The sequence below is a fragment of the Saccostrea cucullata genome, unplaced genomic scaffold (assembly GCF_032062105.1).
Source record: "Saccostrea cucullata isolate Sc308-1 unplaced genomic scaffold, CSIRO_AGI_Scuc_v1 ctg196, whole genome shotgun sequence".
Lineage (NCBI taxonomy): Eukaryota > Metazoa > Mollusca > Bivalvia > Ostreida > Ostreidae > Saccostrea > Saccostrea cuccullata.
The window spans coordinates 356,405-382,429 of record NW_026933558.1 but is presented as its reverse complement, the minus strand read 5'-3'; the positions used below and the strand labels follow the sequence as shown (position 1 = coordinate 382,429).

The 26,025-nt window shown below is 34.1% G+C and overlaps 1 protein-coding gene and 1 long non-coding RNA gene across 3 annotated transcripts in view; both read right to left on the bottom strand.

Annotated features, from left to right (window-relative positions):
• Nucleotides 1–10,610: 10,610 nt before the first annotated feature.
• LOC134238638 (uncharacterized) overlaps nucleotides 10,611–26,025 on the bottom strand; it is a 182,945-nt gene continuing 167,530 nt past the window's right edge. Inside the window, exon 5 of one of the 2 annotated variants that reach the window (XR_009986058.1) lies at nucleotides 10,611–10,688. This is a non-coding gene — a long non-coding RNA (uncharacterized LOC134238638). The remainder of the gene's footprint in view (nucleotides 10,689–26,025) is intronic. The other variant, XR_009986059.1, reaches the window with a different exon arrangement.
• Nucleotides 10,843–21,048, bottom strand: LOC134238645 (uncharacterized). Its single transcript, XM_062720767.1, has 3 exons — nucleotides 20,940–21,048; nucleotides 11,616–12,868; nucleotides 10,843–10,934 (listed from the first exon to the last, which is right to left on the bottom strand). Exons 2-3 carry the CDS (start codon nucleotides 12,859–12,861, stop codon nucleotides 10,843–10,845), a joined length of 1,338 nt encoding a protein of 445 aa, XP_062576751.1. The 5' UTR covers nucleotides 12,862–12,868; nucleotides 20,940–21,048.

Below are 26,025 nucleotides of genomic sequence, written 5' to 3'. Positions count from 1 at the left end.
GGGTTTCCTACGCCTCTAAATGATCGTTATCGCCCGTGGCATTGTTTATACAGTAATTATCGTAACCAACTGGCTTTTCTCACCTTCGACTGTCTTCTCCCTTATATTTATTTTGCTTTAATTATTTGTTTTTATTGAACATCGTTTAAGGTCCATAAACGAATTAAATAATGTTGTCAATTCTCCAAGAAGCCGTAAATTTTTGGGAAAGAGACAGACGATATTGCACGTGAGATTGTTGATATGGATGCGTTTGATTACATGCCAATTAATGCAAATGGTTGAAGGCAAATGCGTTAAAAATCTTATGTCCATCGTTGCTCCAGACTACAACGTATCGTAATTCTATGAAATCTAGGATCAAAAAGTGTACGAAGATCGTATAAATCCGCTCTGTTATAGGATAACTTGATCAAGTTTATACCGTACATGTAGCTCAGACAGCTTATCACTTGGACGTCAAACGCAGCGAAGAGTTACATTACAATTACGGAACAGATTATTTTTCAAAATAAAAACACTGTGAACCATTTATGATTTTATTTTTCGTATTTATCTGATAAATAAATTGAACTTAAAAAAATGTTAGATTAAATTTCGTTGGGTACAAAGTGGTCATAATTGTTACAACGCATTTCAGGTAACCTCCCATAGGTTTTATTTCTACAAGAGTTTACAATGTTTTACAGTCATCAATTAAGTTAACTTGTTCATATTTATTTACACTTTAACCGAGTACCCGGGTACTCGATCGGAAAAACGTCCGAGTAACCGAATATCAAAAATTGACCGATTTGACACCCCTAGTACCATCATTACCAAACACCGATGGAGATTGATAGGACAGTTCTATGTAAAGAAACCAGTCAACAAAATACAAGAAACTCGCTGCACTGGACCATAGAGAGCAAAAGTACGAGGGAGGCCAAGAACATCATGGAGAAGGAGGGTAGATAGAGGGAGAGATGAAAGACATACACCAGACCTGGAAGTCATTAACAAGGTTTGCACAGAATAGGCAAGAATGGAGGACATTTCTGCTGCCTTACATACCATATAGGGTGTAAAAAATGATAATAATACTTAACCAATTTATGCTTTTCTTTCTAGCCAATGTAGTCAGATGTGTTACTAACGCTGATCTAGTTCGTTTTTTCCTAATCACTTCTCTAACGTCTTTCAGTATTGGTACCTTTACGTAAATACCGGGTAGTTTTATTGGATGGTACTCCAGTCTGTTTTACTGTATTCTCACCGGGTGATTCATTTCTAGTTTCATCCACATACTATTCCTCTGAGTAAGCGTCAACCTCCTGACTAAGTTTTGCGGATCTCCCACCTCGAGTGCACTTGGTATCTAAAGGTATATGTCAGGGTTCCATACGAAAGCCCTCTACTTCTCCAGGCTTGTTCTTCTTTATTGTCCCGTCTCCCGCGTGGCGCAGTGCTTAGAGCGTCTGTTCTAGATCTGCGAAGTAAAATGTTGATCCTTACGTCGGAGGTTCGAATCCCACTGTGCGACATGGAGACCGGTCCTTCGGAGGTATAAACCGAGGTTCCGTGTCGTAGTAGGTGCTGACACGAAAAAGATCCCTCCCTGCTCAATGGCCCTGAGTGCCGAGTACAGGACAAATTTGCAGCTCTCCACCGGCAAGTGGTGGCGTCTCTCTATGAGTAAAATACTCGAGAGGGAAGTTAAACAATATACAATCAATAAATCTTTATTTTCTCTGCTTTATCAGTCTTCCCGAAATCAATTATAAGTTGACCAAATCTTTTACTTTCTTTGCCACTTCTTCACTTGTATTTATTTATACCTATTTATTCGGACACTCCTCTTGACGTTTCCCTCTAATTTTTTTTTCTTCGGATAATCAGCTCTTTTTTATTAATACTGGTATTCCATACCCACCAAACTTGTCCTTTTCTATGATGCACAACAACTACAATGAAGCGCATTGAAGTGGTAAAATTTTCCGTTCGAATGGAACGTTTTGAGCTATATTTAGAGTGTTTATTGTCATCTTTTGACACGCCCATTTCTTTAGAAATTGATAAAACGGTCAAGTTGTTTCTTCAAATACCTGTAGAACAGGTTTTCCATAAATATAATAGCCAATCAAATTGAGGATCTAAATAAACACCGAGTAAACACGTGTTCGACCTGTGTTGTGGTAACTTTTTTCCAAAAATATGTACATATTCGTTGCAATTTGTGTTTAACAGAAGCAGTCTCTAACTCCCTCTTCTAATTTTTTTAAAGCTCCATTTCAGTGTAACTCATAATGCTTGTCGCGAAGAATGGGATGTCCTAAAACTACGACGAATATTACTTTCTCGTTTCTAAAAATATGGGCGTGTCATTATGTTATAATTGACCTTCAAAACATGACTCAGAACTTTTCATCCAAACGGAGAATTTTACCACTTCAATGCGCTTCATTGTAGCATACAATTCTTAGAACAAACTTGCTCTTGCCTACCGACTCAGTTGGGAAAATAAACACTGTTAGGGTGATTATTGAACACTACTCAATAAATAGGAAAGCCGACGATTAGAAAACCTCATATAATACTCAAGTGAGTAAAATAAATTAAAGTATAAAGCAGATGCAACAGACTCTCTGGTGTCTCTTACTTTTAATTTTCTCGATATTTATTAAATATTTCATTGATTTTAATTGATTAGTTATTGTGTTAAACGCCGAGGTGACAATATTTCAACCACATTTCGGCGGAATTTTTTAAAGAAGATTTGAATGAAAATTAAACCATTGTTAATTCGTTGATGATATCGAAATGTTAAAATTAATTTTACATACGTTTGTCAGTATCTTGTCCTCTGAATCAGAGTTGACAATTTAAGGCCAATTACTTTTTTGTTACGGTAGAGCAATCGGTAGAAAGCTCTATCCAAACTCGGAAGTTGTATGTTCTCACCCCGGCGACAAACCCGATTAAGTCGATAGAACGAGAAGACAAATGTTTCTTCGCCTTGATATCGACACTTTGGAGTAAAATTTGCGACTCTTTGGATCGGATAAAGCCTTAGCATTTTCACGTGCCGTGTGAAGGAATAAATGAACCCCTTTACCGGCACCTAGTAACGTTTATCATAAGTGAAAAAACATTTTATTTTTCAATTAATCACCTGCATGGAAGGTTCTCTTGGGCACCCCTGTTCCGTGATTTGACCCCTGCCTTTAATCAGTTTGTTGGAGGTTCTCAATATTACACTGTTGGTCCTGACTGTAGTTCTCCTCCTCCCCCGTCTTACCAGTTTTTGATGCACGTTATATTTGTCTTCAAATGCTGCTATGCTTGATTTCCCCTGTTTAATCTTGAAACCCCTGAGATTTTGACAGATATTTCCACATTAAATTCGCAGACAGTTCAAATATTTGTAATCGTTGTTCCTTTCAAATTGCAGGGGATACTTACTCATTTTTTGGACATGATCCCTGCTTTAGAATTTCCAGGAGTGCGTGTTGTATGCCCTTCTCGCCTTCTTCATAGATATTTTTATGTATAGATTTTTATAGATCGATCACTGGAATTTTTATTTAAATATAATTCCTTTGATTGTACGTCAACCTCATCTAGTCGCCCACGTGGCGCAGTGGTAAGAGTGTCAGCTCTAGAGTCGTGAAGGATGGAGTGGATCCTTACGTCGTGGGTTCGAATCCCTTTGTGGGACGTGGAGACCGGTCCTTCGGATTAGACCGTATAAACAGAGGTTCCGTGTCGCAGTAGGTGCTGGCACGAAAAAGATCCCTCCTTGCTCAATGGCCATGAGCGCCGAGTATAGGACAAAACTTGAAGCTCTCCACCGGCAAGCTGTGGCGTCTCCATATGAGTGAAAAATTCTCGAGAGGGACGTTAAACAATACACAATCAATCAATCTTGCTTTAGTAAGCTTTCCAGATCTCTTCGAGCATAACTCTGTGAATTTGAGTTCTGTGTAAAGAAAGCTTTTCACTTTTTGTTTTAATCTTGATTGTTCTTCCTGATTCTCTCGGCATTCTCAGTCTTCTGAGCTGACTACATTGGGAGTAAACCCTTTTCTTCCTTCATCACAGTTTCACAACTTCCCCCCTCTCCAGATTCCGTGTCTTTCATTCTGAATTTACTTGGTATGAATGAACATTACTACTACATGTAATATTGTTCATTGATAAAACTTTGCTGATATATCGAATGGTTCCATTGTTCCTTTCAAATTTCTGTCTGCTAGCTTTGTCTTTTTCGGTTAGTCACCATAGTTGAGTTTTTTTTAACATGCTCTAACTAATAAGACGCATTGAACTCTCCAAAGACTGAGAACCTGGGTCGTACAAACATGGTATTCAAAATCTCGTGCACTCTGCATACTATCTCGTGTGAGCGACATGATATTTTGTGCACTCTGCATACGATCACCTGTGAACAATTTTCAAGCACTGGACAAAAATAGATGTCCTAATCATACCATCGTATTTGAAGATACGAAGGTAAATTAGTTTAAATTGTTTAACAGAAAAAAAAAAATTTACATGCATTGACAAAAGGACTGAAAAGACCGACGGGCTCTGTGATCGGAAAAGCTCAATCGAGTTCAGATTTTAATTAATACTCTCTCTTTAAGGTTAGGTCCCTTACCAAACTGCCATGTTTGCTGCAGGCCTACAGCAAGTTTGCGGCAAACAAAATTGTACACAGGTAGAAAATGTTCTTGTTCGCAGGTGATTGCCGCCATCTGCCTTCTTGCAGTAAACACAGCAGAACTAAACATGTTTGGAAGAACATTGCAAGAAACTCAATCTGTTTGCAGTACATTGGCAATTTAGAAACGTTTACCAAATTGAGTGTTTGCAAGAACAAAACAGAAGTTAAATCAGCCAAAGAAATGCAAAGTGTACAGGGATCAACACAAAATTCAATTCATTATTTTGAAATGTTTGAATTGAAATTGTAGATGTTTCAGTATTTTGTTAAAAATACATTTTACTTTGTATGATGACAAATGCATAATTCTGTATGAACATTTACCTCCACAACATCTATAGCTAACTGGTAAGATTTGATTTTGTTTTATATTAATATGAAACATACTCGTAGTAGCTTTCAAGCATATTTATGCAACTGATGTACTCGCTTGGTCAAATCTAAATCTATTTATTATCAAATTTAATCTTCATTTCAATGTCACATATGTATGTTTCTCTAATTAATTAAAGATTGCAAATAAATAATTATAAATCATTATGTTTTAAAATAATCGTAAAATGTAATTACGTTAGATATACGAGTTTAAGAACAATATTTTATATAAGAATAGTATGGTAACATTGTTTTAGAACATAAAGAAAGACTATTACACTTAAAAAAACTTGCTTTATTTCACATTCACACATGTGGTGAATTTTCTTTGTAATAAACAGATGGAGATCGGAACAAAAGCTTTCTGTGAACTTGCTGCTTTTACACAGGAGTGTACCAAAAGCCAAAACTATATTGTTTGATGCAAGTTGCAGCCATGTCTGCCGCAAGTATCCAGAAAGGTTTTTATACACGTATTTGGAAAAATCCCATTTTTGTTGCAGCAAATCCCATTTGCATAGTAAAATGTTTGCTGCAAACTTACTGCATACTTGCCGCAAACCTTGCTGCAAACACAAGGAATTGAACAAAATTTACATGGGAAATGCAAAAATTCTACATTTATCAATTTCCCCCTTTGCACGTCACGGTGTTTCTTTAACAGTAGATGCAGTTGATTATAATCATCGTAATTGCAATGTAAATTTTGTTATGTAATTAAAATGAATGCCATAATAAGAAGGTTTATGCAATACCTTTTACATATTTCTCTGTGAATAATGATGAACACACAGTCTGTAAATGCATATGCAGAGAAAATGTTCAATATATTTTTGTCTTTTGTTCGATACAGTTAATATTTTGTTGGATGTGTATAATCTTATACGAAAAAGTAAACAAAGAGATGTTAACAATTTGGTATTGAACTTTGTCTATAGAATTTTTACCGTTTTTCCCTGATCACGACAAGGAGCCTATGGCGGATTTGAACTTTAATACAGGGGCCCGTTTTTAAAAAAAAAAAAAACAAAGAGCAAAATCATAAGTGAATTGGAATTTTTTATAGAATAATAATTCTGTTATTCTTAAAATATCTTTTTACTTTCCCCTTTTAATCTGTTTTCAATTAAAATGTAAATTAAGAAGTTATCAACAGAATGAACGATTTCTTAGTCGTTTGTCCTTTCGTAAAATGGACCTCTGTTCGTTGTCTCCATATTTTAATTACCTAAGGAGGAACAGGACCTTTAGCTGAAAAAATTCCTGTCAATGAATTTTTTTCGTATTTTTTATATTACTAATTTAATATGTACTTAACATTTTAAAACGGTCCTGTCATGGGATTTTTTGACTTATTTAAAAGATATCGCCCCACAAATACCGCCCTGTTTAGAGTTTGTATGGAGTTTAGATACTTCATGTTTACGGACCCGTAACGGAGTCCATAATGCGAATTTTTATGCACAAACGATAAATATGATAGATAACAGTATATACTCAAATATTTTATAATATTCATAGTGTTTAAATTATCTGAAAGCAATTGTTTTAATTTCATATAGTATTTGGGTGGGATAATTTCTGCATTTTTCAAGGCAGCTTCAACGACAAAATCCTCATTTGGAAAAAATTCTGTCAATAAATTTTTTCTAAATTTACGATTGAATGTCAGTCCTTCATCGTAATTATTTACTGCATAAATATCACAGGGTGAAGCTAACCTCAATATCGCACAGGACATCGTTGAATTAGACGTAAGCATGATAACGCTTTACGTTTGTATTTTCCGAGTGCGGGAAATCAATTGTGATGTCACACGAAAATATAAACATTCAAAATTATCTAAATAGAGAGAATCTCTGCTACTAAACACGAAAAAATATTAACTTTAAAAAATCTGCTTCAGAAGGAGAAAGTGGTTGACGAGCAATTGGGTTAAATATGCAGCTTGTTCAGTTAAACAAGCAAGAATACTCTAGGTTTAAAGAGGCAGGTGCATAAGAAATGGATGATACAAGATACTTAAAAAATCATGAACAAAAAGAAAGACCTTAAAACTAAGTTATGTAAAAGTCACTCGGAGAGAATAAAAGAGAGACTAAGAGAACAATATTCCAATTGTACTAGAGATGTAAAGAAGGCAACAAAGATAGATCGTAAAAGAGTCGTTAAAGCAGCTTATAATAAACTTTATAGATTTTGAAATAAGCCTCTGACATTATTAACAGAGAAAGCTTATGGAAGATCTTATGGCATTATGAAATACCATAAAAGATCGTAGATCTGATTAAAGCTTTTTATTTGGAGTTTAATTGCTCTATAGGCAGCTCATCAGATGCATGCTTCATAGTAAAATTTGGAGTGATGCAGAGATGTGTGATGTCAACTCTCCTTTTTACACTGTACTAGCAATAGACTGGATAATGAATTCAACCCTTAGTGGAGACAACGCAGGAATAAGATGGACTCTTTTACCAATCTTGAAGACCTAGACTACGGCCCTACTGTCAAATTTGGAAAAGTATATGCAAAGTAAAACATCAAAATTACAGAGTAATGCAGGAAAAATTGGACTGAAAATCATTACCAAGAAAATTGATGTCATTAAACATTAAACAGCCAGCGAGAATACAGGTTGATGGAATGACCTGAGAAACACAACATTTACTTATCTTGACATTAGGTGGGGAGCGGACAAAGATATACAGGCCAGATCAAGTAGAGCTAGAAGTGCCTTCATCAGTCTCAAGAGCATCTCGAAAACATATGATATAAGTAGAATTACAAAAGTAAGAATCTAAAGTAGCTGTCTGCGTCCTGCATGTCCCACTCTATGGGAAAAATGCTGGCGAATGACAGAAGGAGACATATGCAGGCTTTCTAGTTTCCACAATGGATGCCTTAAGAAGATCACGAGATTTTCTGGCCATATAGAAATACCAATAAGGAACTCTCATGAGAAAGCAAACACAAACGATGAGAGAACTATACTTATAAATCGTAGATGGGTAGGGCATGTGTTAAGAAAACCAACCAACAACATCACTAAAATAGCTCTTAGATGGACACCAGCTTGTCAGCTAAACATACCTGGCGAAGGACTGTGGAGATGGAAACAAGAAACCATAAACTTAGGGGGGGGGAGGGGGGACTAGAGAGAACTGTTCAAGTTAGAGAGATACCCGAGGGCATAACAAGGACTAGGTAGGTAGGTTCTGTTCATTACCTCAATATTTCACAATAAAAAGACTGTTAAAGACATGTGAAAAAAGATTTTCAAACAACAAATTCAAAAACATGTATACATATAAATCTGAAAGTTCTAATTTTATTTCAAAGATCAAAACATGAAAAAATAATGTTAAAAAATTAAAGAAAAAAAAATGAGACAGAAAAGTGTGAATCAAAGTTAAAAATTTGTAGAAATTGAAATCTGACCGAAATGAAAGAAAACAAAATATAATGCCAAATACAACCAATTGATGATATAAATGTAGATGCATATCACACATGTTTCTCATACAACTGATTTCATTACATGCAACACAATGACTTTATTTTTAATAGAGTAAACAAATATACACTACATATTAAGGGGTCAAAAGAGACTAGAAAACACTTCTAAAGAACGCATAAACGTTTGGCATCATATAGTGAACACATTGAAACCCTTGATTCACTATAGTGATAACTTTAAAAACTTTGATTTACTATAGTTATCATTTTGACACTTTGACTCCCTATGGTGATCACTGTGAAAACTTTGATTTACTATAGTGAACATATTGAAAACTTTGATTTACTCTAGTGATAACTTTGATTAACTATAGTGATCACTGTGAAAAACTTTAAATTGTCTTAATGAAAACATAATGAAAAGACAATATGATCTACCTATATATAACACAAATTGAGAGACTAAAAAAACAAAGATAATACAAAACTTAAACTCTTATTTAAAAATATCATTCCTTTATCAATCACTGCAAACATTCAATATTACATGTATAAACTAATTTTATAGTATCGAATAAAATTTTAAATATATAGGGCATACAAAATGCATAGAATTCTCATGTTGTAATTATCGAACGAAGTGAGTAATACTGCACGAAACATGAGATGTGTTCAATAAAGTTTTTATCACAAAAAATATCTCTATAGAGATCACTTTGACTAACTTTATCGAACACTTTGACACTTAACTTTGGCGAAAAATTTGACACTTAGCTTTGGCGAAAAATTTGACACTTTAATTTACTATTTGAATAGTTAACTATAGTAAACTATAAAAATAATAAAATTATTGTATTGTCTTATACCATAACAATATCACAATTTCCCCGCAATATCCTCGTTTTGAAAGCACATCATTTTGCTTTATCCAAGAAAAATTGTTGAGACCACTACCTCCTTTGCCGTCCTTGTCTTTTTCTTTTTGATCCACTTGAGTATTAGATCTAGCCGTTCTCTATGATCGGTACTTTTAATCCAGTCATGTATAACTGCCTCTGGTAAATTATATCGTAATTTATCTGGTAATTCACATGAATCTGAGAAAATAACCAACACACTGTTTGGAGATATGTTCTCCATCTGAATACACTTAAGAACTGTATCTAGGTGAATGCAAAGGAAAGCTTCTTCTTTCAAATATGAAGATGTTACGTAAAAAATCAGGTTTTCACATTGTTTGATAATGTCGCTTTGAATGTCAAATTCAGATTTTCCACTTTTGTTTATATTGCATTCTTCAAAAATAAAGCCTGTTCTGATATTTTTCTTCCTCAGTGGAAGAATAAGGCTACTGTAGACAAATTCTTTATCACTGTCACCAGACATTACGTAGCATGAGTATGTTTTACGAGATTTAGTATCATCGAGTTTTGCAGATTTTTCAAAAACCGGACTTCCCAAACAAATATTCCTGATTGGCTGAATTACTTTGCTTGTATAAAAATTCCAAAATTTAATTGAGAGATAAGTCCAAATTATAACAACTATAAGGAGGAATAAAATTTCAACGATAAGACGCACTGCTAGTATCCCTTTATGAGTGTTTTCAAACCATGTATTCCTCATGTTAAACTGCTGAATTTTCCGTATGATCTTCTCTTTGTCCGCCTTTGTTGCGTTGTCCATCTTAAGGAAATACGGCTGATCAGGCAGAACAATCAGAGTGTCGGGATGTTCAACTTCAATAAAAATATAAGACTGAGATTTCTCATCGTACATTCGACGTAAATAAACAACCCTGTGAACGCCAAAGAACCTGTCAACTGCGCACCCAAGGAAGTTTGTTTCATAAGAATCTAGATGGTTCAGTAAAATATCCAAAGACGATGAGAAATCGGGAACAGTAAACCATTTCATTGCCTTTCCATACAAAAAATAAAGGTATGAAAATGCAGAGCATCTTCCACTTTCTCTCTTTTCGTCTTTCGAATAAGGGACACCATTAACGTAATAATACTGCACGATGTCACTGCGTTCACTCTTAAGGTCATTGGCAACGCAGGTTTCCGGAGAAAAAAGGTTTATACATAGGTTTTCTCACTTATGAAAAAAAGTCATTGAGAGTGATCTCCCGTATGGAATTCTCTAGGCGCTGAAAACCAATAAAGCATAGGTTACAGACTGAGAAGTAAACAAAAGCACGTGTGCTTTTTATGGGATATATTAAACTCTACATTAATAAAAGAAAAGCAGCGATGGGTTTGTTTACATTATGCTGAGGGGGCAGACAGTCAACAGTTCGTCATTTAGAATAGGTACATGAATGCTGGGAAGTGCAAAGATGTGACATAATTATGCTGAAAGTGGTGATAGCCAGGTAGACCGAATGAGAACCATTCTATAAGTTATATGAATGAGACACCATTAAAAGTTACTATAAATCCTTGTTAAAATGTTTTATGACAGTTCGCTTTCAATATAGTAAATTATAGAATAGAAACAAATAACCAGTCTCTTGATCATAATGAATACTGTATACAGGGAAATTTTCGCCCCCGTTTTATTTTCGCCCCTTTCGCCCTCTCCTTGATTGGGCGAATTTAAAACTGGGCGAATTCAAATTACATTTCGTAATTCCTTAAACAGAACTATGACTGGGCGAATTTAAAACGGAGCAAAATTGTTCACAAGTTCAAAAGGGCGAAAATAACCCTGTATACAGTATTGATTAGAAGTGAAGGGAAGTAACTCAAAATTAAAAACAGTGCTAGTATTTCTGTGTTTTGTTTCAATATTTTCATTTTCAGCCAAAGTATATGCATGTCATCGGAAATAAGGTTTCAACAATGTATTTAATGTATAAACCTTATGAAATACATGAGTTTTGGAGAAAACGTATGGTTGAAAATAATATAGGGTCATTTTATCAACATTTTACATAGGAAATGCATTGAAAATTGTAAAAACATTGATTTGACAAAATCTATAAAGGAAGGCTGGCTTGATGGGTAAAAAGGACCTGAATTGAATATGTTTGGTACCATTAAACCTGTTAAAAAAATCTTGAAAAATCCTATACGAAAACCAGAAACGTTGCCAATGTCCTTAAAAGACATCGGCCTCCATTCAAGGTTAACAACACTACCTGGTGACGTATATACAAAGAATTTTTTCCCTCTATACCTTTTTATGCGGTACTGACCAATGAGATATTCAGTAGCCACAATAAATGCACTTGCTTTGTTGTTCTGATAATGATACGAGGCACTGGAAAATTCTTCATAATATAAGGAACAGCTATATTTCCCAAAGTCTGAATTTTTTATGGCATCAAATTGAAGAGTACTTGTCACAAACATCTGATTGCCTATAACACTCTGGATGTCTGTCGATATTTTACATTTACTACTGATCGAAGTAACGTTTCTTCCCTTTGAAGTCCAGTAAACGTGCACTGGGAAAGTTCCATGCAAAAAAGCTTTACAGGATATGCTGAAACTTTCTCCTCTACTTACAACATGTACTTCGCGTTGATATGGGGGTATTTGTCCATGTACATCTTTAATTTGTGTTAGTTGATCTTTACTTTGATGTATGTACTTTTTCTCTCCCGTAGTTAGGAAAATATTTTGATCCAAAGGCAGAAAATTATAGATTAAGTTCATCTTACTTACGTTCAGCTCAGATGAATTTACTGGTGATAGCTTGTGATCAACGTGGGACCATTTTGTTAAGAAATTCCCTTTACTTTCTTTTATGACGTCAAGGAGATCCTGAGAAGTTAAGCAAATGTTGTATACAACATTAAAAACAACAATAGCATGAACTATCGTGGTTAATATATATAACAGCAGTCTCCATAGCCTGTATCTTCGAGCTATTGATATCATGAAAGCACAAACAAAACGCACAACTGATAGAATAATTATATAAAGATTTTTCCATTGCATATGTAGCATAGCGTCATCTTGTAACTCGCCGTTTATGTTTACATATCTTATGACGACTGGAATCAGACTGACCATGCTATGGTAAATCAAGTGAGGACGGTAACACCCAATCTGAAGTCTTGAAACTCGTCTAGCGATTGGGTCCAATAATAACGAAATTATTATAATGGACAAAATACCGTATACAGAGAATAAATACAGTCGGTATGTTCTGTAATCACGCACGGGCTCTGATGTTTTTCCATAAAATGAATTTTCATGGATGACGCCTGTGTATGAAGGTTCGTCCAAATATCCATAGACATTGAAAGCAAATGGGGACAGGATAATGAAAGATAAATATATCACTCCATGTAGAAAATCTATCCTCTTCATTTTGTAACTGCAAATAAAAAAGGAGTAAATTTTTTCAACCAGTCATGCTTGAAGAAAATTAAAACGAGGCCCAGGAGCCTGAACAATTTTCTGAATATTTGCGTAACAACCCTGTATAGAGCTCATAGAATTCGAAATGGTACAAAATATACAAAACAAACTAAAAGTTAAAAGTCTGGTTATCGGCAGCAACCCATAAACTTGCGAATATCTTCTCTTAAAGAAACACCACAACCTTTGTCTGAGAGGCCACGAATTTCATGTTTGATTAAACACTTTTTCGTCATAACTATATGATTTTTTAGGAGTGGAGTAAAGGGTTTTTAAAAGAATGAATGCACTTCACTACTCGTATATAATCAAAAGAGATCTGACCTTATTCAAAAATTCCTGCCCCAGGGTCCATGAATATCAGAATTATAGAAGAGACATCCTTTTAGGAGTTTCTCATAATGTTTATGCACTTGAAGACCTTTTTTATTTTAATCGCCTGGAAAACAGATTTGTATCAATTATTAGTAGAATCCCCTGACTTTGAAAATTTTAATTCTGGTAACCGATGCAAGTTTGATTGTCTTGTTTATGGAACGTCCGAAGAACAAGATCAAGGACACATACTTGTTACCCTTGGAAGATGATATTACATAGTTGAAGTTTTTTACAGTCTTCGGACTGTGCACTTCCTCTCTTTTGTGATTGGTAGAAATTGCTAGATGAGAAAATTATCAATTATTTCCTTGGTTAAATGCTGTTCAAGGCAAGGGAGATAACTTTCTGATGGTCTAAGTTTCGTACGACTTAACAATTTTTCAATATTCCCAATCTTAAAAAAATGACAAAACGAACAACAAAATCAGCAGTAATTAATTCTAAATAACAATATTTTTAATAGCAATAACTAAAAAGGTCTCTTTATTTTCATAAAGTTGCAAATAAGATTTGATTTTTATTGCTTGCTGGCTTTACAGTTTGTATTTATTCTTTTCCTTTTTTTGTTTGAAGAAGGTCACGTTTAACGGAATCGGCCGGGGTTAGGCGACGGATCTCGCTCAGTTTACGGATATGACACAGCAAAAACCGTGGTAGGGCTATTAGCAGTAAAAAGCTAATGTCGAAATACGAAATCAAGAATTCAAAAGCTTAATACGACTTGATAGAAGTAGATCAGTTTACTGTTTAAGGTTGTTGCTAAAGAAGGTAACCTTTTTCTAAAAAGCTCTACTTGTTCCATATGTGTCACGAGCTTCGAGACCAGCGGAACATAAAATCACAGTTCAATTGAACTAGAACTGTTGCTACTTAATTCCGTGATTTACTTGAAACAATGTTTATTATTTAAATGGATAATTATCGGTAGAGAGGGGCTACAGACCATGAACTTGTCGGAAAAGATTAATCGGAACGACGATAACCTACACTCAGAACTGCCATGTGTCTTTCTGAATTTATTATTTTTCCATGGGGCAGTGGTAAAATCGTCTGCTATAGAGTCGCAAACTAGTGTTTGATCCTTACGTCGCGCATTCGAATTCGGATGAGACCGTATAAACTGAGGTCCCGTGTCGTAGTAGGTGCTGGCAGGAAAAAAGATCCCTCAGTCAATGGTCAATTGTCCAGCGTGCCGAGTATAGGACACAATGAGTAGATCTCCACCGGGAAGACTAGTGGTGGCGTCTCCATGTGAGTGAAAAATTCTCGAGAGAGAATTTAAACAATATATAATCAATCAATTCAGAATCTCATGTTTAGTTCCTATTTGATATATTTTAGAGATGAAAATACTAGCTACTAGTAGTATAAGATGCTCACAGTCGATCTACTAATGTAATCTTTGTTGAAGTAATGTGAATTTAGCCGGAATACCAACTTACTGAACGGACTTAAAAACAATGAAATGTGTAGATGTAGAAGAATTAGATTCACCAACAAGAGGCCCATGGGCCACATCGCTCACCTGAGTTAATTGGGTAATGCAGTTCTTGACCAGATTTCCCGTCTTGCTATATCTAATCGTGCCCCCTTACCCCCTTCCCTTTCATGATTTTAATACTAACCTAAGAATCTACACTATACCCAAGGATGCTTCTACATAAGTTTCAGCTTTCCTTGTCAGTGATTTTTGAGAGGAAGATTCCTAAAAGATTTGTTCTATATATTTCTATGTAAAATTTGGATTCCCTGTTGTGGCCCCGCCCTACCCCCAGGGGTCGTGATTTGAACAAGTTAATATCTTCACTACGCAAGGATGCTTCCACATAAGTTTCAGCTTTCCTGGCCAAGTGGTTCTTGAGAAGATTTTTAGAGATTTGTTCTATATATTTCTATGTAAAACTTGGTTTTCATATTGTGGCCCCGCCCTACCCCAGGGGGGTCATGATTTTAACAATTTAATATCTACACTACCCAAGGATGCTTCCATATAAGTTTCAGTTTTACTGGCCCAGTAGTTCTTGAGAAGAAGATTTTTTAATGATTCCACCCTATTTTTGTCTTTTCTTGATTATCTCCCCCTTTAAGGGGACTTGTCCCTTCATTTTAACAATTTGAACTCCCCTGTACCAAAGGATGCTTTGTACCAAGTTTGGTTAAAATTGGCCTATTGGTTCTTGAGCAGAAGTCGAAAATGTGAAAAGTTTACAGACGGACGGACGGACGGACAACGGACATTATGTGATCAGAAAAGCTCACTTGAGCCTTCGGCTCAGAGCTAATAAATTGAATAATCATACACGGCCCATGATTAAAGAATATATAAGCACAAGAAGAATGATGTTCGAAAACTCTAAAAATAGCAATACCAATATAAGACTTGTTAAAATAGAGAGATAATTTATTTCGTCACTGTTTTTGAGAAAGCGTGTACTGGAGTCCTTACTCATTCATGCAGGTAATCAAGGGAGAATTTTTCTCATAAAAACTCGTAAATAGTGATATGCCATATTAGTTTTCGAATTTCTATAGTTGTTACACACTTTTCGAGCGATCAGTGTTAGTCTTGCACCTATTCGAAAGAATACAGATAGTTTTTGCAAAATGATTTTTATATGATATTGGACAGATTCTTACAAATGAGGTCTGTAAAGCAAAATATTTCGATCCATCTAAAAGTCAGAGTAATACATAGGTTCTAAAGGATAACAAGCAAACGAGAAAATTATAACGGGTAAGAAAAATAACTTCCTTTTCTGAGTCGGTTAATCTTTCATTAAAATGTTAATATGCTTTTGGCCAACAATGTTATACAATGTAAAACAATACTGAAAAATAAAGAGTGTTGACTGTCAGCCACATCATCAGTTCCGACAAATCCACATCTGTAGGACAGTCTTTGAACATATCAATCCCAAGAAATATAGCAGCTGATTTTAAATCAGTTCTTGATTCAGCGAGCGATGGGCAAGAAATATACTAGTGGTGACTGATAAATTCAAAAATTATACACAAGCGGTGATAGCAAAAATTTTAAAGGCACTCACAGTTGCAAAAGTATTAGTGAAACTACATACACGTACTACGAAAAAGGGACATTTTAAAATGTGCTGAGGGGAAGCATGAAATAGGAAAGCGAAATGAAAACGGAAAACGACTACTGGATATTTAAGAGATCAATAACCTAGTGATAACAAGAACAAATTAAATTGAAGATCTTCTTGACGAAATATATGGATATAACGAGCATTATTCAACCTCAAAATCAAAACCGCAAACACGGACCTCCAAAATATCAGAGGTAGGATCAGGTGCCACGGAGAAGTGAGCGTCCCCTGCCGTCTGCTCTTTTTCATGATCGAGAAATAATGAGAAAATCCGTCGACAAATCAGTGTGTATATAATAGCATAGCAATTGATATGAAAAACGTGAGTCAGCTTGACTTAATGATTACTTATATTTGCTGACAAGGTCATTGTATCGACAATATAACTTACACAATAATTAATTTTAACGAGATTGCTGACATTATTGTTTCTTATATCTAACCTCGTTTTTACAACAGGCCCATGGGTCACATCGCTGATCAGAATATAGCTTTGACCATGCTGTTCTTTACCAGACTTCCCCTTTGTACTACCTATTGTGACCCCACCCTACCCTACAGAACAATGACCGTCATATAATTTGGACATTTAAAATTTACACGACTCCATGTTGCTTTCACATAAGTTTCAGCTTTTCTGCCCCAGTAGTTCCTGAGAAGATTTTACAAGTTTTTATTCCCTTATATTTCTATTTAAAATTTGATTCCTTATTGTGGCCCAGCCCAACCCCTGGGGTCATAATTTGAACAATATAGAATCAACACTACCTCAGGATGCTTCCATTTGAGTCTCAGCTTTTCTGGCCCAGTTATTCTTGAGAAAGAGATTTTAAATGTTTATCTTTTCAATATATTTCTATGTAAAACTTCTATTCCTTATTGTGGCTCTGCCCTACCCCAGAGGGTCAAGATTTGAAGAAAAAATCTACACTACCACAGGATGATTCCAAATAAGTTTCAACTTTTTAGGTCAAGTGGTTCTTCGATTGACGATTGCAAAGTGAGACAACGAGCACACGGCGGGTGTGACCGGTCGGCAGGGGATGCTCACTCCTCCATGGCACCTGATCCCACCTCTGATGTTTCGGAGGTCCGTGTTTGCTCTGCTCTTATTTTGTATATTTGTTTAATGGACGTTGAGATTGAATACTGTTCGTTATTTCCATATCCTCATAGAGCCTAGTTGTTAGATTGCCATTGAAGTTTTTCTCAAGCAGAATATCTTTATATAAAACAGATGTGTCCGACTCGGTGGCATTTTTTTTTAATTTCAAGCTCACCGGCATATATATCCAAGGAACTTTTGGACAATTTGAAATCACAAGATTTTACCAAAATCAACAGCTTAAAAACTTGCAACTTTACAACTTTATACACAACCATTCCCCAAGATAAATTAAAGTCCATTTCCTTTCTTATGTCAATACAATATATTCTGAAGAGCTTGAGATAAAAGATACCACAAAGTGTGACAAATCTGTTTCATATTTGGATATTTTACTTGAAAAAGATGTTAATAGTAATCTAACAACCAAGCTCTCTGATACGGAAGAGTATCAGGGCCGCAGCAGTATCTTTTTGAATTTGTTTTAACAAATTACTATTTTTTTTAAAACAAATTACTTATTTGTTTAAACAAATTACTGATTTGTTTAAACAAATTACAAATTAATGATTTGATATAACAAAATAGTAGTTTGTTATAACAAATTAAAAAAGATACTGCCACAGCCCTAATAATTAATAATTTTTTTTTATAACAGATTACCAATTTGTTGTAACAGATTATTAATTTGATATAATAGATTACTAATTTGTTATAACAGATTATTAATTTGTTAAAACAAATTAGTAAGTTATTATAACAACTTAATAATTTGTTATAACAAATAACATGTAGTAATATGTTATAACAAATTACTATTTTGGGACATTTGACTTGTACACAGAACTATGGAATCTATATCAGATTAGAAATCTTTAAAATTAGAAATCTTTAAAATATTGGATTTGTGAAACAATAAACACACGCTCTGCATAGTTTTCAGCTCAGAGTTTTCAATTCAACAACCAATCAACCATCAATATCATGATAAATTGCATGAAGGATATACAGATAACGAACAGTATTCAGTCTCAATACAAAATAAAAGCACAGCTAACACGGACCCCCGAAACATCAGAGGTGGGATCAGGTGCCATGAAGGAGTGAGCATCCCCTGCCGACCGGTCACACTCGCCGTGTGCTCCTTGTCATGATCAGATAATAACGGTAAAAATCCGTCGTCAATTGCAATTCAGTGTATAAATAATGGACTAACAATTGGTATGAAAAACGTCAGTCAGCATTTGACTCAATGATACATTGTATTTGCTGACAAGGTCATTGTATCGATCATAGAACTTACGAAATGATGACTTTGAACGATCGAGACTGTTGATATTCTTGTTTCATCAACTTGCTTGTCAATAATTTACCTCGTTTTAGAAATTGTTCATACGTAGAGCATGCTCCTGCGTATCGAATCAACTGAGATATATAAACTCCATATGCAGGTGATGAAGGTATATTGCTGCATAAGTAAGGGAAGTTGACGATAGAATAATTAAAGTCATCACGTTTATCATATAACTTGGTTGTTGAATTACCATTAATGACTTTTTCAAGTAAGAAGTGTCGAACTCTGTGGTATCTTTTATCTCAAGTTCACAAGGATATATTGCATCGAAGTAGGAATGGAAATTACCATTATTAATAGACAATACGTCGTCGATATATCTAAATGTCGAGTTGAAGGCCACAGCAAGTGTTTTCTTATGTTAACGCATAAGATTTTGCATAAGTTCTGCTTCATATGAATATAAAAATAGGTCTATTCTTTATATCATATTCTTAGAAGCTAAAGAAACTTTGTCCATACCCCCTCCTTTCCGACTCTGTACAGTCACCCAATGAATTCGTATGCTTGGAAAAATATCACCTTATTTAAGGCATACAACAGAATGTTACAATATGAATTATTTTATTTTGTGTTTTGTTATAATTGTTCATTTAGATCTCTCTCTCTTTCTTTCTCTCGATTCTTTCCTTACATATGACATGATCTACTTTGAATACTGCGTTCCGACAGGCAATTATGCCAACTGTTCGACCCAATTTATGTATGAAGTATAAATCTTAATAATAATGAATAAAAACCACAATATTTTTGAGTGGGTAGCTCCTGGTAAAATTTATTACTAAATACCAAATGTGTCATGCGTGAAAGCCTGCTCTCAAATAATAGTCCCACTAAAGCCTTATTATTGGCCAAAAAACTTTGACAGTTGCAAATCATTTTCAGAAATCCAACTTATACTAAGATTTTTTATTTGGTCTGGCTTTCGTAAATCTGTATATATACATTAATTTTGTCAAAAATAGTAATTAATTTTGTTTTATCAAGTTACTATTTTTTTAGTATCAAATTATTAATCTGTTATGAAAAATATTAATAATTTATTTTAACAAATTAATAATCTTTTATAAAAAAAAATTGGTAATTTATTTTAACAAATTAGTGATTTATTATAATAAATTGCTAATTTGTCTAAACAAATTAAAAAACAGATGCTGCTGCGGCCCTAATATAAATACGCTTCCGTACTTTGTTAAACGTGATGATTTTAACTTTTCTATCCTCAACCACCATTACATGTACTAATGCAGCAGTATAAATGCATCAACTGCATACGGGGTTTATGTATCAGTTAATTCAATACGCAAGAGAATGCTCTTCGTATGAACAATTTCTAAAACAAAGGTAAATTATTGACGAACAAGTTGATGAAACAAGGATATCAGCAGTCTCGTTAAAAGTCAATTTGTTGCATGTAAACATAATTTCGCTTGCAGGTAGGGGGCAGAAATTATTCTCTTCAGAGAAGTGGACAGACTTTCGCCTACATCATGGATCTATGCATCTTCGCTAGCCAAGGGTTTCCGATCCGATACCTACTCTTCAAGTAGAGTAGGTATTGGATCGGAAACCCTTGGCTAGCGAAGATGGGATGTAGGCGAAAGCCTATCCACTTCTCTACAGAGAATAGGGCAGAAATATGCCATCATAGGGAAGAAAGTATGCTTAATACAATTTCCTACGACCGGTGTATTTGTGAAGGGCCGAAAAACAGTCTATCTTCACTTCAATACACATGAGCTTAAACTCGTGTACATAGGTGCAATATTTACATACATGTAAGCCTATATGTAATGCTACAATGAACGGGGCAAAAGTTCTCTAGTTATTTTGCATGTTTTATAAACCTGAAGTTATAAATTGTGTTTGATGTCTTAAAAAATTATTCTTTCACTCATATTTCAATCAATGATGAACAATCGAATCGAATATAATATTTGATTTGGTTTGATTTATCCTGTGAGTCCTAACATTCATATTCATATTAATATTCAAATTTAATACCACTGATAACAAAACAAGCAATAGAATAGAATATAAATAGTGTTACATAGTACTTATATTTTAAAATTACAGTACTTACCAATCAATGTCTACGTTCGATAAAAAGAAAGCTGCAATATATATGTAGGCTTAGAGGTACACAGACACTGTGAAATATCAACAACAGTTCAACTTTGTTTACCACTTTAGTTTTGCTTTCGTTTTCTAGTAACTGGAACTGTTCAATCGCATCATCTCGGGTCTTTCCGTCAGAGGTCGGAAAAACAAGCTCGAATGTATTACCATCACTGGATGTTAAACATTTCCCGTTTATTTAAATATAGGATAGACGGAATTAGAAGTCCCTTGGCTTCTATGGTATATTTTAGGTAATATCATTACATTGAATAAATTCCATATTCCACAGATTAAAGGTCTCCATGCATTTATATCAAAAATCGTGAAAGGGGGGGGGGTGTCATGGCGTCTACCTAATTTACATTCGAGGTCGTTTTTCCAGTAGTTGAAAAGGCCCGAGAAGTTGCAATTGAACCTCGAATGTAGGTAGTCGCCATGAAAAAATCTGTGAGAGATACTGCGTCTCTATTAATACTGTTTATAGTAAATTTTGTTGCGTGGTAATTATTATCTTATACCAAAATAGAGACACCAATAATAAAAATAAAACGATGTAAACAATTTCCCACTGAAGTTTGTTCCCGGATTTTTCCGTTTTTCTCGCTCAAGACAAGGAGCACATGGCGGGTGTGAGATTGAAGAGTTATCTTACTTGAAAACTGTTGAAGATGGTCCATGCTTGCTTTGATTCAAATTTGTATTGCTTCAAAGGACTCTTGAGCTTCATTATATTTCGTCACAAACATATTAATACAAAAAAATAAATACATGTACATTATATTGAACAAAAAAATATGAAGCAGAAAAGTGTGAATCGAAGTTTAAATATAATTGAAATCTTATCGCTATAATATTACCGAACTTGGAAGAAAAAATACTATACCTGCATGTGATATGAAAGTAAGAAATTATACAACTGATTTCAAATGGATTGCTAAAAGACAGCGCAGATTTTCAAATGAAAAGTTCAAACAATACATGAATAAAATCTGAAAGTACTGATATCCGTGTATTTATTTCAAAGAACAAAACATGGAAAAATTATGATACATAAATAAATACTAAAACATTGTATTGAACAAAAAAAAAAATGAGACAGAAAAGTGTGAATCGAAGTTTAGATATGTAAAAATTGAAATCTTATCGCTATAATGTTACCCAGCTTGGAAGAAAACATTACAATCCCTTTGATATGAAAGTAAGAAATTATAAACTGTTAATTATGGCAAGCCCTTCTACCATTTATTTGTGAAATAAAAAAATTCTTTAAAAAAGGGAGATACACTGTATCTCTTCGACTAATAGACATATTTTTATACCGTAAAGAGATATCTCTTTTACTTAGAGATATCTTAATCAGTTAGAGAGATGTCTCTTTAAGCTAGATCGATATCTCTTAAAATAAAAAAAGATATCTCTTCAAACAGGTTAAAAAGTTATCTTTCTTAGAGAGATATCTCCATAGATTTTCAAAAAAGATATATTTCTAAGCTAACGAGATATCTCTTTTAATGATAGTGATATCTCTTATCCAGTGATCGTTAAAATAATTCTCCCCTTTCATACGAAAGCGAGACAAGGAGTAAAGTCTCTGGAATAATTTCGCTGAACGAGAAAAAAAGACTAAGCATAGAATAGGTCAAACCCAGATTGATATATAATGTACTATATAGGCAAAAAGCTATAAATCCCTTCTTTGAAACAACCAAAAAGATAATGGCAACTTCACTGACAAACATGCTAAAAAATTAATACATTGTATTTAGGTAAATAAAGTAAGCATGAAATCTCAGATGCAATGGACTCTAGAATAAAACATATCTCTGAAATTTTAAGATGAATTTTATTTTTCGAATAAATAGCAAAAAGGCTTGCCATAGATTTCAATACACGCAACAATTGAGTTTCTTTATAATTGTACAAGCATACAATTCATTGACATCATCTTTGAATTGAATAAAGATATACAGATTTCTCTGTCATTAGTTCTAACTTATCTTCTTTCGTAATTTTTCTCTTTTTTTTTTATCTGGTTACCTAATTACCCTATTAAGGCATCATATACTTTTTAACAAATAGAAAATTGTAGGCACATTTATTTGTAATTCATATTCTCATTTTAAATGCAATAAGAATAAAATTAAATCAAATAGTTAACAATTATTACCTCTTATTAAAATTAAAATTAGACTTTGATAATATTACGAATCATACACTGGCATCTGATATTTTATGATTGAAATAAATCAGTCTGTTGAAAAAAAACACACACACACACAACAAATAGTAATAAATCATCAAAACCTTTCAATTACAAGAGATTCGAGAGTTCATATATCAATCTACATTGGACGGAAATCATATAGCAAGTTAAAATACTAAAATGAGGGGTAATCACTCTTTGATAAAGCATTATAATTGTGTTATTCACCCTTGTATTGTCTTCTTTGCCAAATATCACTTTAATTAAATAATCCTGTCAACGATTTCTTGCAAGAGGGCCATGGGTGAGGAGCATGTCCAAAAATGTATAAATGTATTTTTACAATATAACCAACTAAGTTCTATCCTGGACCAAGAGGAAATGAATGAAGCTATCTAAATTTAGCCAGTTAACCCCTTTTACAGACTACCCAATTTTTTTTTATTTTTTTTTTTTTTGAATAACACAACATTGGATAGGTAATTTTTTAAAAAATGATTAAACTACAAATAGAACATCTGCAATATAATTAATTTGCCATATTACACAATAATTTGAATTATTAACTTTAAGTCGATCATCAAGCGTATTTTCCACAATGAATCGGTGTCATTAATTCCTTGTTGATAATACACAACATTTTGCTTTATCCAAGAAAAACTGTTGACACCACTACCTCACGTGGCATCCTTGTCTTTTTATCCTTAATCCACCTAAGTATTTCATTCAGTCGTTCTTTATGATCGGTACTTTTTATCCAGTCATGAATAACTGCCTCCGGTAAATTATATCGTAATTTATCTGGTAATTCACAGGAATCTGAGAAAATAACCAACACACTGTTGGGAGATATGTTATCCATCTGAATACACTTAAGAACAGTGTCGAGGTGAATGTCTAGAAATGCTTCTTCTTTCAAATATGAAGAAGTTACGTAAAAAATAAAATGTTCACTTTGCTTAATAATGTCACTTTGTATGTCAAATTGAGATTTCCCACTTTTGTTTATATTGCATTCCTCAAAAATAAACCCTGTCGTGATATTTTCCTCTCTCAATGGAAGAACAAGGCTATTTGTAGACAACTTCTTTATCATTGTCACCAGAAATAAAGAAGCATGAGTATTCCTTAAAAATTTCAATAACATTGCTCTCCGACTTCTCCAGTATTGGTTCTCCTAAACAGAAATTCCTTATTGGTAGAATAACAAATCGTGTGTACAAATGCCACATTTTAAATAACACATACTTAAGAGATATAAATATAAAAAGAACGATTACAATTTCAATGTTAACACGCTCTGATAGTATCAATTTATCGGTGTTTTCAAACCATATATATTCCATGTTGAATTGCCGAATTTTCTCGACGATCTTTTCTGTGTCGGCCTTTGTTGTGTTGTCCATCTTGAGGAAATACGGTAGATCAGGCAGAACAATCAGAGTGTCGGGATGTTTTGCTTCAATAAAGGTATAAGATCGAGATTTCTCATTGTAAATTCGACGTAAATAAACAACTCTGTGAACTCCAAAAAAAAACCCTCATCTGCGCATCCAAGGAAATGTGTTTCGTAAGAATGTAGACGTTTCAGTAAAACATCTGAAAATGAAAAGAACTCAGGAACAGTAAACCATTTCATTGCCCTTCCATAGAAAAAATATAGATACGAAAATGCAGAGCAACTTCCTTTTTTTCCTTTTGAGTAAGGGAGACCATTAACATAGTAATATTGCATCATGTCGCTGCGTTCACTCTTAAGAGACATCGGCCTCCATTCAAGGTTAACAACACTTCCCGGAGACGCATATAAAAATAATGTTTTCCCTGTATACTTTTTTATACGGTATTGGCCAATGAGATATTCAGAAGCCATAAAGAATTCATTTGCTCTATTGTTTTGATAAGAAATTGACTCACGGGAAAAATATTGAAAATGAAAGGAACAACTAAATTTTCCAAAGTCTGATTTTTGAATGGCATCAAAATGAAGGGTACTTTTTATAATCATCTTATTGTCTTGAACCCTCTGGAAGTCTGTTGTTATTTTGCTTTTGCTACTGATCGAAGTTACATTTCTTCCCCTTAAAGTCCAGAAAACGTGTTTTAAGTTACATGTACGTTCATCCAATGAAGCAGTACAGTATAGGCTGATATTTTCTCCTGTACTTAATTCATACACTTCTCGGTGATACGGGAATATTTGTCCATTTCCATCTTTAATTTGTATTAGATGAGATTTAGTTGGATACGTATACTCAATTTCCCCAGTATTTAGGAAAAAATTTTGATTCAAAGGCAGAACATCGAAGACAAAGTTCATCTTACTTACGTTAAGCTCAGAAGAATTTCCTGGTAATTGCTTGTGATCAACGTGAGACCATTTTACTAAGAAATCACCTGTAAGGACGTCTGGGAGACCCAGAGAAGTTAAATGGAATGCAGCGGAAAAAAAGAATAATAGCTTGAATGATTGTGGTTAATAAATGTAACAGCAATCTCCATCGTTTGTATCTTCTAGCTATTGATACCATGAAAGCACATATAATCAAAGTACTGAGAGTACTGATAGGCGGAAGCATGTTTGCAGGTTCTCATGTGCAAAACTTTAATGACACATATTTGAAGCATAATCTTTTTTAAAGGGGGGGGGGGTGATAAATATTTTGATGGATTGTAGTATTGAAACCAAGGAACAAGAATAAACAATATGTCTCGGTTTTGATGCGGATACATGAGAATAAGTCACGTCAATAGCAATATGAACATTTTAACATTTATTATACCCCCGCTTGAAAAGAGGGAGGGTATACTGTAATCGGTATGTCCGTCCGTACGTACGTCTAGC